The sequence below is a fragment of the Artemia franciscana genome, chromosome 9, assembly GCF_032884065.1.
Source record: "Artemia franciscana chromosome 9, ASM3288406v1, whole genome shotgun sequence".
In the NCBI taxonomy this organism is placed as follows: Eukaryota; Metazoa; Arthropoda; class Branchiopoda; order Anostraca; family Artemiidae; genus Artemia; species Artemia franciscana.
This window is the reverse complement of record NC_088871.1, coordinates 248290-263047: the sequence shown is the minus strand read 5'-3', so window position 1 is coordinate 263047 and position 14758 is coordinate 248290. Positions and strand designations below refer to the sequence as shown.

The 14758-nt window shown below is 33.3% G+C and overlaps 1 protein-coding gene across 5 annotated transcripts in view; it reads left to right on the top strand.

Moving 5' to 3' along the window:
- LOC136030850 (potassium voltage-gated channel subfamily KQT member 4-like) overlaps window positions 1-9873 on the top strand; it is a 317182-nt gene extending 307309 nt beyond the window's left edge. For all 5 annotated transcript variants that reach the window (XM_065709896.1, XM_065709898.1, XM_065709895.1 and 2 more), the window contains one exon: window positions 9504-9873. In XM_065709896.1, coding sequence (XP_065565968.1) covers window positions 9504-9601 — 98 coding nt within the window. In that variant the 3' untranslated portion in view covers window positions 9602-9873. The remainder of the gene's footprint in view (window positions 1-9503) is intronic.
- Window positions 9874-14758: the final 4885 nt, after the last annotated feature.

The following is a 14758-nucleotide window of genomic DNA, read 5'->3' as shown; positions in this document are numbered from 1 at the left end:
ACCAGTAAAATCAGGGTGGCCACTGTGCACTATTTTTTTCAACTCATCAAACGAAGAACAAAAGAACCTGAACATTAAGCTGAAGCAGAGAGAAACTACCATCTTGTTTGGATACTAGATCTAAACCCGATAAATACGTCCTACTAATTGAAAAATGGGGATTTGATGGTTATTAGACTGATTTATTAGACGAACCTACTGAATTATTTATCAAACTAAGAATATCAATTGGGTTATTTTAAAGATGAACAAGTCGCTCATCCAAGGAGGAGATGTCATCCGAACTTGATTCTTAAACAATTTCAAAATACTTACAAACTATGATCCATTCAGTAAACTTTCGAAAAGATTAGCCATTGGCTAATTAACTGCACTCTGTTCTGTCATCAGCACCCCCGATGGATCTCTGACAGGGCCGTCTCTATTTCTCGGTCATTTCCCTATTGTGTAATAGGTGATTCTGCAAACAGTTCTTGAGTCTCCTTTTTGCTGCTCCTTCTGCCTCCGTGGCTTCACGCTCTAGAAAGTTTCGCTTCTCAGTACCGACACGTTTCTTCTCAGCTTTGTCAAGAGCTCTTGACAAAGGAGTGCCTTATCCCGTTAACAACTTTTAGGCTGTATTGAAAAAGAGCAGAAATAAAGAATATAATGGTAATATTTTTTTTTATGCTTCCTTCATTGGAGCCAGCCAAGTAGGATATTACAAAGAAAAAGGCACGTGAAGACCAAATAACTACAAAATATACATTAGAAACATACGATAATTATAATATTTCTAAAAACTCACAATTTTTACATCTGTCTTTGAAATTCAAACGTTATATGTGGACAAGAAGGTTTCTGGAAAAATCGTTATGAAAAAAAAGTTACTTACATGACTCAAAGAAGAAGACATTACCGTATAAGTATATTACCAAGAGAAAATATATTACCGAAGATATAAGATATAAGAGAAGATATAAAGAAGATCCCTTGGAAAAACAAGACGATCAAGGACTTGTTGCTGGAGGCCAGACATTCTCATCTTTTTTATTTATTCTATTAGTTGCCAACTTTGCTCAGACAGCCACTGGTCTTTAGGGCCTCTATGTATGCCCAGGGTTGATTTAGCTATTTTTTGGTAGCCTTCTTTCATGACTATCCATACTGTTTCACATTCAGCTTCCTCTGGTATGGATAAAGCTTTAAATCTATTGCATAGTTCCGTTCTAAATGCTTGTTTTAATGTCCTGTAATGGAGTTTATCAGAGTCAAAAACAGGTTTGGGAACTGTCCTTTTGTGTCATGTCTTCTTTCGTTTTTGATAGAGCTTGGCTATCATAAGGTTATGATCTGATCCGTCAGCTCCTCTATAGGTCCGAACATCTTGTAGATTCGGTCACCATTTTCTTCTTATAAGGCAGTGATCAATCTGATGTTTTGATCATTCCATCTGGCGATATCCAAAAGTACATATGCACATGTCTGTGAGGAAACAGAAAACCACCAACTACAAGGTCATTCATCAAGGCAAAATCAATTAGAAGCCCCTCATTTCCATTTCATGGACACAGACTATGTTGGCCCAGAGCTTGTGGGCTGAAGGATCGGTCATTTCACTTTATCATTGAAGTCTTCAAGGAAGCAAACAACGTTATACGTTGGTATATCTTTGACTACGGCTTCAAGTGATCTATAGAACTGGTCTTTTTCTTCGTCAGTGACTTCATTTGTAGGGGAAGCATACAACAACTGGCAGCTTAGCATGTGTTCCCAAAAAACCTTGCAGCTAATATTCTCGGGGATACAGGAGTCCATCTTTGTAATTACTTTTGGGTCTGGTTTGGCATCATCACGCCAACTCCAGCCTCTCGCTTATTTGCTGGACCGCTGAATATGATGGTATGGTCAGCATCAAGCTTTTTTGTTCCTGAGCCAGTCCACCACACTTCTGGCAATGCTAGTAGGTCTAAGTGGTATTCTGTCATTAATTTTTGCACTTGCCCTGTTTTGGATGGTGGAGACATCGTTCGTACATTCCAGAAACCAAACCTCAGGTTATTATTTATTTTCATAAATCGTGCCCTTTGGCGCGCTTGAGTTGTCATCATTAAGGGGTTAAATCCGAGTCTGAATCTTGATCTTTCACTTGCTTTTTCAGCAAACAATAATCTTAGAATACTTTACCTTTATAATATTAAAAATGTCTTCTGCTTTACTTTTACTGTACCAAACTACAAAACTATTTTCAGTAAAGCGCTAGTTTTCTATAATCCTACAAACATATGAAATTTGCATTAAATCCAAACATATGGTTTATTTGCACTAGTTTTATTGATATAACTAGACAGGCTGTGAAGCAATATATTCTGGTCGTTTCAGTTTCACCTTCACTCTTTACATTCCTCTGAAAACTTTAAAAAAAAAACTCAAAAAAAGGCTCTTTACATTAATCTTTGCCCGTTTTTAATCATATAGAGGACGAAAAACCATGATTGAGAAAATATACCAGATACTTAAACACTCTTGGCAACATACCAAAGGATCCAAAATAGGGTTTTTAAGAGCGAGGTGTAGTCGTCCAAATCTGATGCCCTCATATTCAGCGTAACTCATATATTCAGCGGTCCAGCAAATAAGCGAGAAGCTGGAGTGATCCAAATCCGATGCCCTCATAGCCCCTATATGACAACCTATGATACAATTTCAATGGAATTTTGTAACAATTACATCCACTAACCTCCCTTTTACAGCTATATCAACTAGCCCAGCTTGACAGCTGTGCATCTGGGTAACATTGTAGGAACATGATAGGTTTAAACTATCTTGCACTATGAAGAACAGCGATGTCAAGAGCTACTCTCGACCTAGAATGGTCTTTCAAGGGATCTCTCACCGTTTCGTTAATATTGCATTAGATTTTATTATTTTTATTATTTATTTTTTATTATTTAATTATTTTATTTTTTATTAATATTGTATTAGATTTACATCAAATGAGAAATAAGACGCAATTTGAATAGTTAATAATATGATTAAATTTTTTTATTGTAAAAGAAGCTATAAAATTTATAGTTTGACCAAACAAAATTTAATATATAAACACAAGAAGAATACCCTGTGCATTTTTCTTCAAAATCTGTATTCTTATATAAAACGATTAATATTAACTCCGTACTCGTATATAGGTGCTTCACAAATCTGTTTAAAAAAACATAAGGATTTCCAACTCAGCATTACGTTTTCCAAATTACCTAACATCGACAAAAAATTACCGTAATATCATCAAATATTTTGTAAAAACAACTAAATAACAAAAATTTAGTATCAACATCTGTTAACTTTTGAATAATAAATTAGGCAGGAAACGTAACTTAGAGTAATATTACTGCAATTAAATAAACAGAGCTTAATTTCAGAAATTTAACAGAAGTCATAGAATCTATAGCTTTGAGAAATTTAATTTATCGAAACATTGTGTATTGTATTATTGCGAAAAATTAACAACCACGAAAAAAGAAACAGACCAACAAAAACTGGCAAGACAGATCCTATCCATTCTTCTAATTATATATCTTAGTGTAAATCGAAATAAAAATTCGTCCCATATGACAGGTGCTTGGCAACTTCGGGTGAAAAATAATGATTAATGAAAAGCTTAGAATTAAATATGTGATTTTCATAAATGACCCAGCAACAAGGATTCTATTCCTTTTTTTATTGAACAAACTATGACAAAGATGTGTATTTTAGAAATAAAAATATTTTATATTAATATAACTTTGTCAAAAATGGTACGCGAGAGAAAATATTGAATATTACTATTGGAAACAACAAAACTCCATTGTCCTTGTCACCGAGAGATGGGTAAGAAAAAAAACTAGGAGCTTAAGTCTTAATAATTATTTTGTAATGTTTGGAAAATATATTTAGGTACGTGTACATATATATGAACCGAAAAAAGGAAATTGGGTGATTCTTGTTTCTTATTAAATAAAAAAAAACTAGTTCTTTTAACTGAAAGTAAGGAGCGACATTAAAACTTAAAAGAACAGAAATTACTCCGTATATGAAATGGGTTGTCCCCTCCGCAGTCCCTCGCTCTTTACGCTAAAGTTTTTAATTGTTTTAAAAGTAGAATTGTGGCAATGAGTCAAACTTTGGCGTAAAGAGCGAGGGACTGCGGAGGGGACAACCCATTACATATACGGAGTAATTTCTGTGCGTTTGAAGTTTTAATGTCGCTCCTTACTTTCAGTTAAAAAAAAATATATTTTTTTTTAGTTTCTGAACGTTTTTGAATTAATGCATGTTTGATTTTGGCTCTCCGCACATAAATTATTAAAATGACATTTGCATATTAATTCTTTTTTTGGCTAAATGGCTTTCTCTCAGTTTTGATCAGACGATTTTGAGAAATAAGGGGAATAAGGGGTGGAGAAGGGGGCCTAGTTGCCCTCCAATTTTTTGGTTACTTAAAAAGGCAACTAGAACTTTTAATTTTTAAAGAATGTTTTTGTTAGTAAAAAATATACGTATCTTAAGATTTAACTTATGTAACAAACTTTTATATTCTTAATTTTTATTATGTATATGACGGGGGTTTGACCCCTCGTTAATCCCTCGCTCTTTACACTAAATCTTAAGTTTTGTCCCAATTCTGTAAGATTGATCTCTGAATCAGAAAGGCCGTAGAATAAATAGTTGAAATTACTAAAAATACTTTAGCATAAAGAGCGAGGTATTTATCTCCTCCTAAATACCTCGCTCTTTATGCTAAAGTATTTTTCGAACCCCTCATATGCGTAATAATCTCTGTTCGCTATAAGTTTTAATGCTACTCCTTACTTTCAATTGAAAAAACCTTTTCATATTTATTTTTTCATTTTTTTTATAGTAATGTCAGAAAATCCCGCGCCCTTTTCATTCAATTTCTCTTCCCCCATGACATATTCCTCAAAGGAAAGATCTTCCCACATAGCCCCTCCCCTCAACCCCACCCCCAAACAAAAAAAAATCCCCTGAAATCGTCTGTACACTTTCCAATAGCCATTACTTTATGTAAACACTGGTCAAAGTTAGTAACTTGCAGCCGCTCTCCTAGGGACTTTGGGGGAGCAATTCATCCCCAAAGACATAGTTTTTATGGTTTCTGACTATGCAGAACAAAATGGCTATCTCAAAATTTTGATCCGTTGACTCAGGGAAAAAATGAGCGTCGGAGGGGGCCTAGGTGCCCTCCAATTTTTCGGTCACTTAAAAAGGGCACTAGAACTTTTCATTTCCGTAAGAATGAGTCCTCTTGCGACACTTTAGGATCACTTGGTCGATACGATGACCCTTGGAAAAAAAATAATAAAATAAACACGCACCCGTGATCTGTCTTCTGGCAAAAAATACGAAATTCCACATTTTTCTATATAGGAGCTTGTAATTTTTGCTATAGGGTTCTCTGATACGCTGAATACGACGGTGTGATTTTCGTTAAGATTCTTTGACTTTAAGAGGGTTTTTCCTCCTATTTTCCAAAATAAGGCAAATTTTCTCGGGCTCGTAACTTTTGATGACAAAAACTAAATTTGATGAAACTTATATATTTAAAATTAGCATGAAAATTAGATTCTTTTGATGTATCTTTTAGCATCAAAGTTCCGTTTTTTAGTTTTAGTTCCGTCATTTGCATTTTAATGAAAATAACAGGTATTTTTAACATATTATATTTTGTTACGACACACATACAAAAAAAAGAGAAAAGAAAAATCAAAATTCAAATCAGGTTTCATAAGAAAAGTTATCTTTTGATGTAAATACGTTGGCTGCAATTAATTTAGTGTTAACCAAATTTAAGACATTAATATTGACTGAGTAAAGAGCGATTTGAATTCAATCTTTTTTTTTCGCTCTCTTCATTCGATTCAAGGTTAAAAGTTATGTTAATCTTTATAGGATTTAACAGTTTTTGGCCAGCTATCAGCACCCTATTGTGCCATTTCAGCCATAGGGCATCCATAACCCCCAAGACTTCGGATCCAAGTTTTGAAACAGCTATCTAACTCAAATAATCAAAAGATCCAAGGGGCCCAAACAGTGTAATATTTTAGATTGTGAGATCAGCCCTCTTGTAGGCTAATTGCCTAGTTCATCAAATTACGCTTACAAATACATGACTATTGCGCATGTCAGAATATATAGGTCCATCATTGTACAAAAGTATGTGTTTACTCGTACAAAGCCAGTACAAAAGGGGCCTGAGTTACGAAATACTCTAATGAGTCTCAGTACATTGTCAAAATTGACACAAATAAAGGATACAAAACTCATAAATATGGAAAATTCCATACTCCGTAGTGGTAGAGCCAACATGTATACTTTCAATATGGATACAGGGTTGAATTTTTTTCTTTACTTACAGTTCGTGGTAACGAACTGTAAGCAAAGAGAGATACGGCTCAATAAAGAGAGATACATAATAAGTCTTGTGACTTATTCTGATTCCAAATATATAAGATTCATTAAGCCAAAAAGGTGACAAGTCTGGGAAAATTTGCCTGGTTTTCAAGAAAGGGGAGAAAAACCAAAGTTCAAAAAAAAAACAAGAGAAGCCAAAGTGTTAGTAACCAAAACACTTAAAAACAGAAAAAACCAAAGTGTTAGTAACCAAAACACTTAAAAACAGAATTTTGATATCAATAAACATATCAAAAGAATCGGAAAGTGCCACGCAATCCGCAATGCCATAGCTAAGCATGCCTTGAACAAGAAATGACTGGATGAGTACCAAAGACAAAGATTAAGCAATAAATCACAAAATGAACAATTTTGACATCGTGTTGCTACAAGAAAATCTTGGCTGTAAGTGCTATTTATTTAAACGGAAGTAACAAACACGTAGTTTATATAACCAGTGCCATACGTACGAAAGGCAGACCTTCCGGAGGGCTTGCACGTCTTGTGACGTAAATAATGAATTATTATTGTGAGTAAATTATTGTTTATTATTTTCTTTGCTGAAGACGGCCCTTAGATATAGGGCCGAAATATTCAGATAGGTTTTGTTGGTTCACTGTCTTGGGAAAAACGTTCTCATTATTCTCTCTTCTGTAGACGTCTTGTGACTTATTCTGATTCCAAATATATAAGATTCATTAAGCCTAAATTTACCCATCAAAGGTGACAAGTCTGGTAAAATTTGCCTGATTTTCAAGAAAGGGGAGAAACACCCCTAAAAGTCAAAAAATCAGATTTTTCCGTATTCACCATCAGATTCACCGTATAAGAGAACCCTATTGTAGAGGTTTCAAGTTTTTATCTGCAAAAAATGTGGAATTTTGTATTTTTTGCGAGAAGAAAGATCAAAAGTTGTGACAAAGAGTCAAACTTTCGTAAAGAGTGAGGTGTGGATGAGGGGACAGCTGAGTTCTTATACAGAAAAATTTCCATTAGTTTTAAGTTTTGATGTCACTCTTTACTTCAGTTGAAAAAAAAACTGTTTTTTTATTTAATTGCAAGGAAGGCAACCTGTACATCCCCGTGTTTATTGACTTTTACAGACCAGCTATGATAGCATAGGCCACTTCTTAGTCTACTTATCTTCTGCTGGAAAGCACTCTAATCTAATTGAAGTTTGATAGGCATAGAACCAATTTAAGAGAGCCTTAATATAGCCATGTTAACATATAGCCATAATACAGCCATATAGAGCCGTATTCCCATTAAATTTTTCACCAATCGAACATTTCTAAAGTATGAGCTGTTACTTTGTGCTGTAGAGGTTAACAGCGTGGCATCTTAAATGAAGTTTTTGGGGTATAGGTACCTGTTTACCAATAATCAAGTGGATATAAACACTTTCACCTTTTCGGTCACTCCTTTGACCGAACACCGATGTTACAAATCTCAGAAAATTATTGAAATCGACTAAGTAATTTAATTTCTATATTCCCAAAGGATCCACGAATGATAATCTTTGAAATATTTGAAACAGGTATAACAGTAGTCCACATTCACGATATTGAATTAAAAACGAGGAGAAAGAAAGGAAATGGAGAAACAAAAGGAAAAACAACTACCAGTATAATTTCCAGTTTTTCAGGGTTTTTTCCATTTTTTTTTTCTTTTTTTCTTTTTTTCTCATTTTTTTCGATTTTTGAATTTTTTCTGATTTTTTTTTTGAAGCTACCCTTAGTACCCAGATTAAAACTGCAAACAGTATATTTCATATATAGATAGTATATTCATATATAGACAGTATATATATATAGACAGTATATTCATATATATATATATATATATATATATATATATATATATATATATATATATATATATATATATATATATATATATATATATATATATATATATATATACAGAGAGAGAGAGAGTCAAATGTAAATGTAAGTGAAATGTAAATGAAGTCAAAGATAAAGTCAAATTAAGATAAAGTAAAATAATATCCTAATTCTGGCATAGTGATTGGATAAATCTGAAACTAAATGAATCCAAAGATATAAATATCTTGTCCTTTCGATGAAAGTTACAGCTGCAAGCTTGTCACAAAAACGAAAGTTTTACAGGGAATATAAATTTTAATTCCTTTTTGGAACAAATTGGTAAGTCTGATTTCTATAGATTGTAAACTTTATTACTAAATATGGGGACTGATTTAAAACCCTATTATTTGCAAACGCCTCTAATATTCGTCCTTACTTTGGCTTGCTCTGTAAATTAGTTCAACTTCTATTAAAGTTAAATTTTATTGTTTGGAAGCTCTGATGTTTACCCTTTAACTGGATTACTTAGGAAATAAAGATTTTCGTTGCTATTAAGACAATTTTTTAGAATAATTCATTTAAATGAAATTTTACTTTCTCTCTTCTAAACTGGTAGTTGACGAGAGCTTTTATATTAAACAGATACTGTTTTTTCTCGATTATTTATTGGTATATAGAGAAAAGGGGAAAAATAGACATAATTCGTTACTTTCAATCAGTTCGTGGTAACGAACTGTAGTAAGGAGCGACCCGGCTCAATAGTAACCGAAACTCTAAAAAATGGAATTTTGATACCAATAGTTACATCAAAAGAATCGCATTTTAATACTGATTTTAAATATAAAAGTTTCATCAAGTTTAGTTTTACCCATTAAAAGTTACAAGCCAGAGAAAATTTGTCTTATATTAGAAAATAGGGGGAAATACCAATTAGAAGTGATAGAATCTTAACGAAAATCATACCATCAGATTCAGAGAGTTTTTTATTGTTTTATAAAGTAGAGTTGAGATAAAGAGTCAGACTTTAGCGTAAAGAGTGGGGCGTTGAGGAGGGAACAGCCCCTTTCATATACCGAGTAATTTCTGTTCGTTTTAAGTCGTAATGTCGCTCCTTACTTTCAGTTATAAAAACTTGCTTTTTTTTTATGTAATTGCATGAATAAATTGATGTTGGACGAGTATGTTTTTTTTTAATTAATGTCAGTTTTTAATTTTATTTATAAAAACAAAAGCTGTATATTGTCTCTTCAGGTGTTGCCGAAGAATCAGGATCCTCAAGTCAATTCCTAGGCCAATCCGCCACTGCATTAGCGAAGATGAAGATCGTCATTAGTTCTCCGGATGGATAGTTCAAAAATACTTGAAGTTGGTTCTATTCCTCGCTTTTCAAATTATTTGGACTAAACTGAACTTGCTACCAAAAAGACCTAGATGAAATCGTGCAATAAAAAAGATGGAATTACATCTGGTCTTTTTACTAGAAAATTAATCATAAAGCACTAAAGAAAACAATTCAAAATTCTCGCGTTTTATGGGAATTATTATTATCTGACTTATTTTGTTATCACAGTGATTTGTTATTTCATTATTCCTAGCAAAATACACAGGCTTCATCAATAAACCATGTACTGTTTTTTGAAATTTTTAGGTTTTAAATATTAATGTTGCTTTGTTAAATTTTGCAAAATTGAAAGGAATATTTCATTATTCCTAGCAAAATACAGAGACGTCACCAATCTAGATGATATTCTATCTGAATTCTTTAAGTTATAAATAACTTTATGTTATATAGGTTCTTAAAAGCGACGCAGTATTAAAAATAATAACTCTTCAAGGGATTTCAATGTGATTTTTTTCTGAATCATAGTGGAAATTTTTGTTTTTGAAATTTTGTTTTTTCTTCTGTTTTTCTTTATTATTAGAACGACTTACGTTTCATTATTCCTAGCAAAATACACAGACTTCATCAATATAACAAGCATTATGCCTGAAATTGTTAGGTTATCTAGCTTTAGGTATATTTTCGTCAAACGCGACAATTTTTTTTTACTGTTTTTGCAGCTCCATCTTGCCGCTAGTTTTGGTTTTCCTCATTTTATTTTGTTACCAGCTTTAATATATTTGTTGTACCTACGCTTAAACTGAGCTCGATAGTAACCGAAACTCTAAAAAACGGTATTTTGACACCAATAGATATAATAAAAGAACTGGCTTATAATGTTAATTCAAAGATTTCCTCGGTTTGGGGGTTATTCAAGGTGGCAATGGATCGTCGAGCTCCTTTTTAGTCGTTCCTGCTGGGGTGTACCCTGCTCAAGGTAATTATTCTGGGCTGTGTTTTGACGGGTTGTCCATAAAGGAATGTCAGGAACGTTTTTTCTCGTTCCGTGTTCTTTCAGGAACGAGCTTCAAATTTTACGTGAATAACTTTAAAAGATAATTCTTCAAGAAAAGCGACATAAGACATAAGGCACAAGAGCTACTCATTTTGAATGGCTTAATCAATTTTGTGCAAAAGTGAAATTCTGATCAGAAAAAAATTCCAGCACACACTCATACAAGAGAAATCATCATGCAAAACAAAGACTACAAAAGAAAGAGAGATAGAGGGAGAGAAAGAGAGAGAGAAAGAGGAAGAGAACTCCAGGCAACAGGAGTTTGGTAACTAAATATTTCGCAAATCTTTAAACGGAACTTTAAGCATCAGACAAAACCAGACACTACAAAAGAGAGAGAGAGTGGGGAGGGTAAGAGAACTCCGGTTAACAGGTATTTTGGATGAAGATGTTGCACAAGTTCCTACGCAAGATTAAGGACAATTTTGACCAAAACGATCTTATAACAACCGACGCGCATGCAAGACAAACCAAAAAACGAAACCACACACTACAAAAGAGAAAAGGAGAAAGACCATGAGCAAGAGAACTCATGGCAACAGCAGTTTTTCCAAAGGTTTATTTTGCAAGGTTTTTTTAAGCATTGGAAGGGCAAAAAAAGATTGGCTTTAGTTTGGTTCACTGCTCTACTAGGACACGCCAAATTAACTAAATGACTGGGCAATTGCAAATACCGCTACGTTTTTAAAAGATGGCAAATTGCTTTGCTCACATCAAAAATAATTAGAATGCACCCGTATTTTTTTCTAATTTACTTTGCAGTTTTGTAAGAGAAAAACAGTTAACCTCCTAAGATTTCAACTCAAAATATGTACTCTATAAGTTTCGCAAAACATTCAATGGCTCATCAGTTATTTCGACCCTTGAAGGTTAGAACCAAGAAAATAAGGGCTTTGAAGACGGGACATGTAAGCCAAGCAGGCTTTAAAATTTGGTATTCACAAAAATGTGCCCCCACAGACTGTTTTCCAAAAAAAAGATGTTATTCAAAGAAAAGTAAAGAATCAGATCAAAAACTAAAACGAGTAGAAATACAGTCATATCATTTTTTTTTAGAGAGAGAGAGACACTTTTATTATACATATCATCAATATACAAAAGGACCACATCAGTCACTTTAGAAAGTGAAAGACTTGTTAGTAGTGGCTGATAAACGTTCAATGAACAACGATATCGACAATACTAACAAAACAAAAAAATGAAATGAAATTAGACAAAAAAGTGGAAAAAGAAAACAAGAGGAAAATAAAGAAGAAGAGAGAGAAAAGGAGAAAAAATCCTACTTAAAAAACAAGATAATAAGCCATCCAATTACTTAAATTCTTCCCCTTAAGTTATTTACTTAATCCCTTCCCAGAAGGTGGTTCTTCAGTCTACTCTTAAACTGGCTAACACTTCCAGATAACCTTATACTCGTTGGTAATGAATTCCATACTACTGTTCCAGCAAACCTGGGACTAAAACTTGCCCTCTGAGATCTGTGACACTCATATATCAAATCATCCGTATTTCTAGTCTGATTATTGTGGTATGAAGAATTCCTTACAAACATTTGACGAAAAAATTTCAGGGGACAGCCAATAAATACTCTGAAATACAAAAGTAGCAAATTGATAATGAAGTTGGCTAACATTAAGAATCATGAGTTTCCTATAACAATTAACTGTGTCACTTTTACCATGGACATAATTTCCTAATAATCTAATAACTTAATTTTGTATAACCTGAAAACGTTTAAAATTCGTATAAAATCCACCAGTCCATGTCACACAACTATAAGAAATATAAGGCATGACAGTATAATGATAAGGAATTAAAAGGGCAAAACGAGGTAACTGATTTCTCAGACGCTGAATCAGATCAAGCCCTCTATATACCTTAGCTGCCACCTGATCACAATGTGCTTTCCAACTCAGATTTTTATCAAGCTGGAAACCCAGGTATCTCACCTCAGCTATTTGTTTCAATGACCTATGACAATAAAATATTTTTCCACCTAAATCAACTGGAATTCCTTCCCGGCTAAACAATATAAAATGAGTTTTTAAAACATTCACTGATAAACGGCGAATCCTTATAAAATTAAAAGACGACTTAAAGCTTGATTAATTTTCTCCACAAGATCATCAGCATTTCCTGCAGCAGCTTACAATAACGTGTCCTCAGCGAAAGAAGTATTAACAACGCCCGGAATACAAGATATACAAAAAGGACCCAAAACAAAACCTTACGGAACACCACAATTTATAAGAAATTTATTAGATTTAACATCATCAAAACATACACATATTGAACTCCCTATCAAATAAGGCTCAAAACACTTTAAAATAGTACCTGTGAATCCAAGTAACCTTAGCCTATCAATTAAAATGTCAAAATCAACCGTTTCAAATACTTTTTTAAAATCTACAAAAACCGATAAAATCATTTCCCCATTTTCCACTGATGCATTCAGAAAATCAAGAAAATGTTGCATAGCAATAACAGTAGAGTGTCCTTTCCTGAATCCAACCTTACTATCACTTAAAAAACTATGTTTTGTTAAATGTGCATAAAGCCTTTCATGCATAGCTTTTTCGTACAACTTCGAGAAAATCGACAGAAGAGAAATCGGTCTCCAGTTATTCATATTAGTCTTTTAGCCACTTTTGTGTAGAGGAATCACTCGCGCCTCTTTAAGTTTTTGCGGGAATTATCCCGATTTCAGTGATAAATTAATCAAGTAAACAAGACATGGTAGGAGGTAAACCATAATAAGCTTGAATATCTTAAGGTTTATACCGTCACTACCTGAAGAGTTTGACTTAATACTATTTACAATCTCTTTCAACTCCTGTATATTTGTTTCTTCGGTCTCCATTATTATTTCCAGGTCTCTATCATCAATAAAAGATTCCTCGCTTGTTCCTTGACTAGGTGGCTGGTCTTCTTTTTGAACCACTTCACCAATCGTCGAGAAGTAGGCACCGAAGTGATTCACTTATGCTCTATTTTCCTTCGTAGACCTTTCCATCCATAATTAGTGAAGTTGACGCACTTTTTGTTTGTCACATTTAAGTAGCTAATTAACATTTAAGTAGCTAATGTAACTTCACATTTAATTGTAACTCACAATTAGTGAAGTTGACGCACTTTCTGTTTGTCACTACCCAACACTTCTCTCAAAACCTTTAATGTTCCTTTTGAGCCCCCTTTTGTTGCTTCAAGTTGCGTATCATAACAGCTATTAACACAAGATCTTCTTAAAGTATTCACTTGATTTCTTACTTTTTTGAACTCTTCAAAAATATCAGCACTTTGGCAATCTAAAAACGACAGATACAGTAGATTCTTCTTCTTAATCATCGCAATAAGTTCTGGTGTAACCCAAGGCTTTCTTGGTATTTTTACTGTGTTCCGCAGCACTTTTGGTGGATATTCTGTAACATATATGGCTGGAGAATATTCATACAAACATTAAATGCATGAGAAGCATCGTCTGTCTCATCAAAAACAGGTTTCCAAGGCACCTTACTAAGTTTCTTGTTGTAAATGTAAATTTACATGTAAATGTAAATTGTTGTAAATGTAAATTTTGACTACTTTTTAAAACAATTAAAAACTTTAGCGTAAAGAGTGAGGGATTGTGGAGGGACAACCAATTTTATATACGGATTAATTTCTGTTCGTTTTAAGTTTTAACGTCTTTTCAGTTAAAAAACTGAAAACTTTCAGTTAAAAAACTAGTTTGTTTATTTCATCAAAACTTTAAACGAACAGAAATTACTTCGTATAAGAAATGGGCTGCTCCTTCCTCAACGCCCCGCTCCTTACGCTGAAGCTTGGCTCTTTCTCTCAACTCTACTTTTTAAAATAGTAAAAACTTTAGCTTAAAGAGAGGGGCGTTGAGGAGGGAGCAGCATTTTTTATATACGAAGTAATTTCTGTTTTTTTTTAGGTTTTAATGTTGCTCCTTACTTTCAGTTAAAAAACTTGTTTTTTTTTATTTAATTTCTAAATGCATTTTAATTAATGCATGTTTTGATTTTGGCTCTCCACGGATGAATAATTAAAACAAAATTTGCGTATTTAATTTGTTGGCTAAATGGCTTTCTCATACTTTTGATCGAA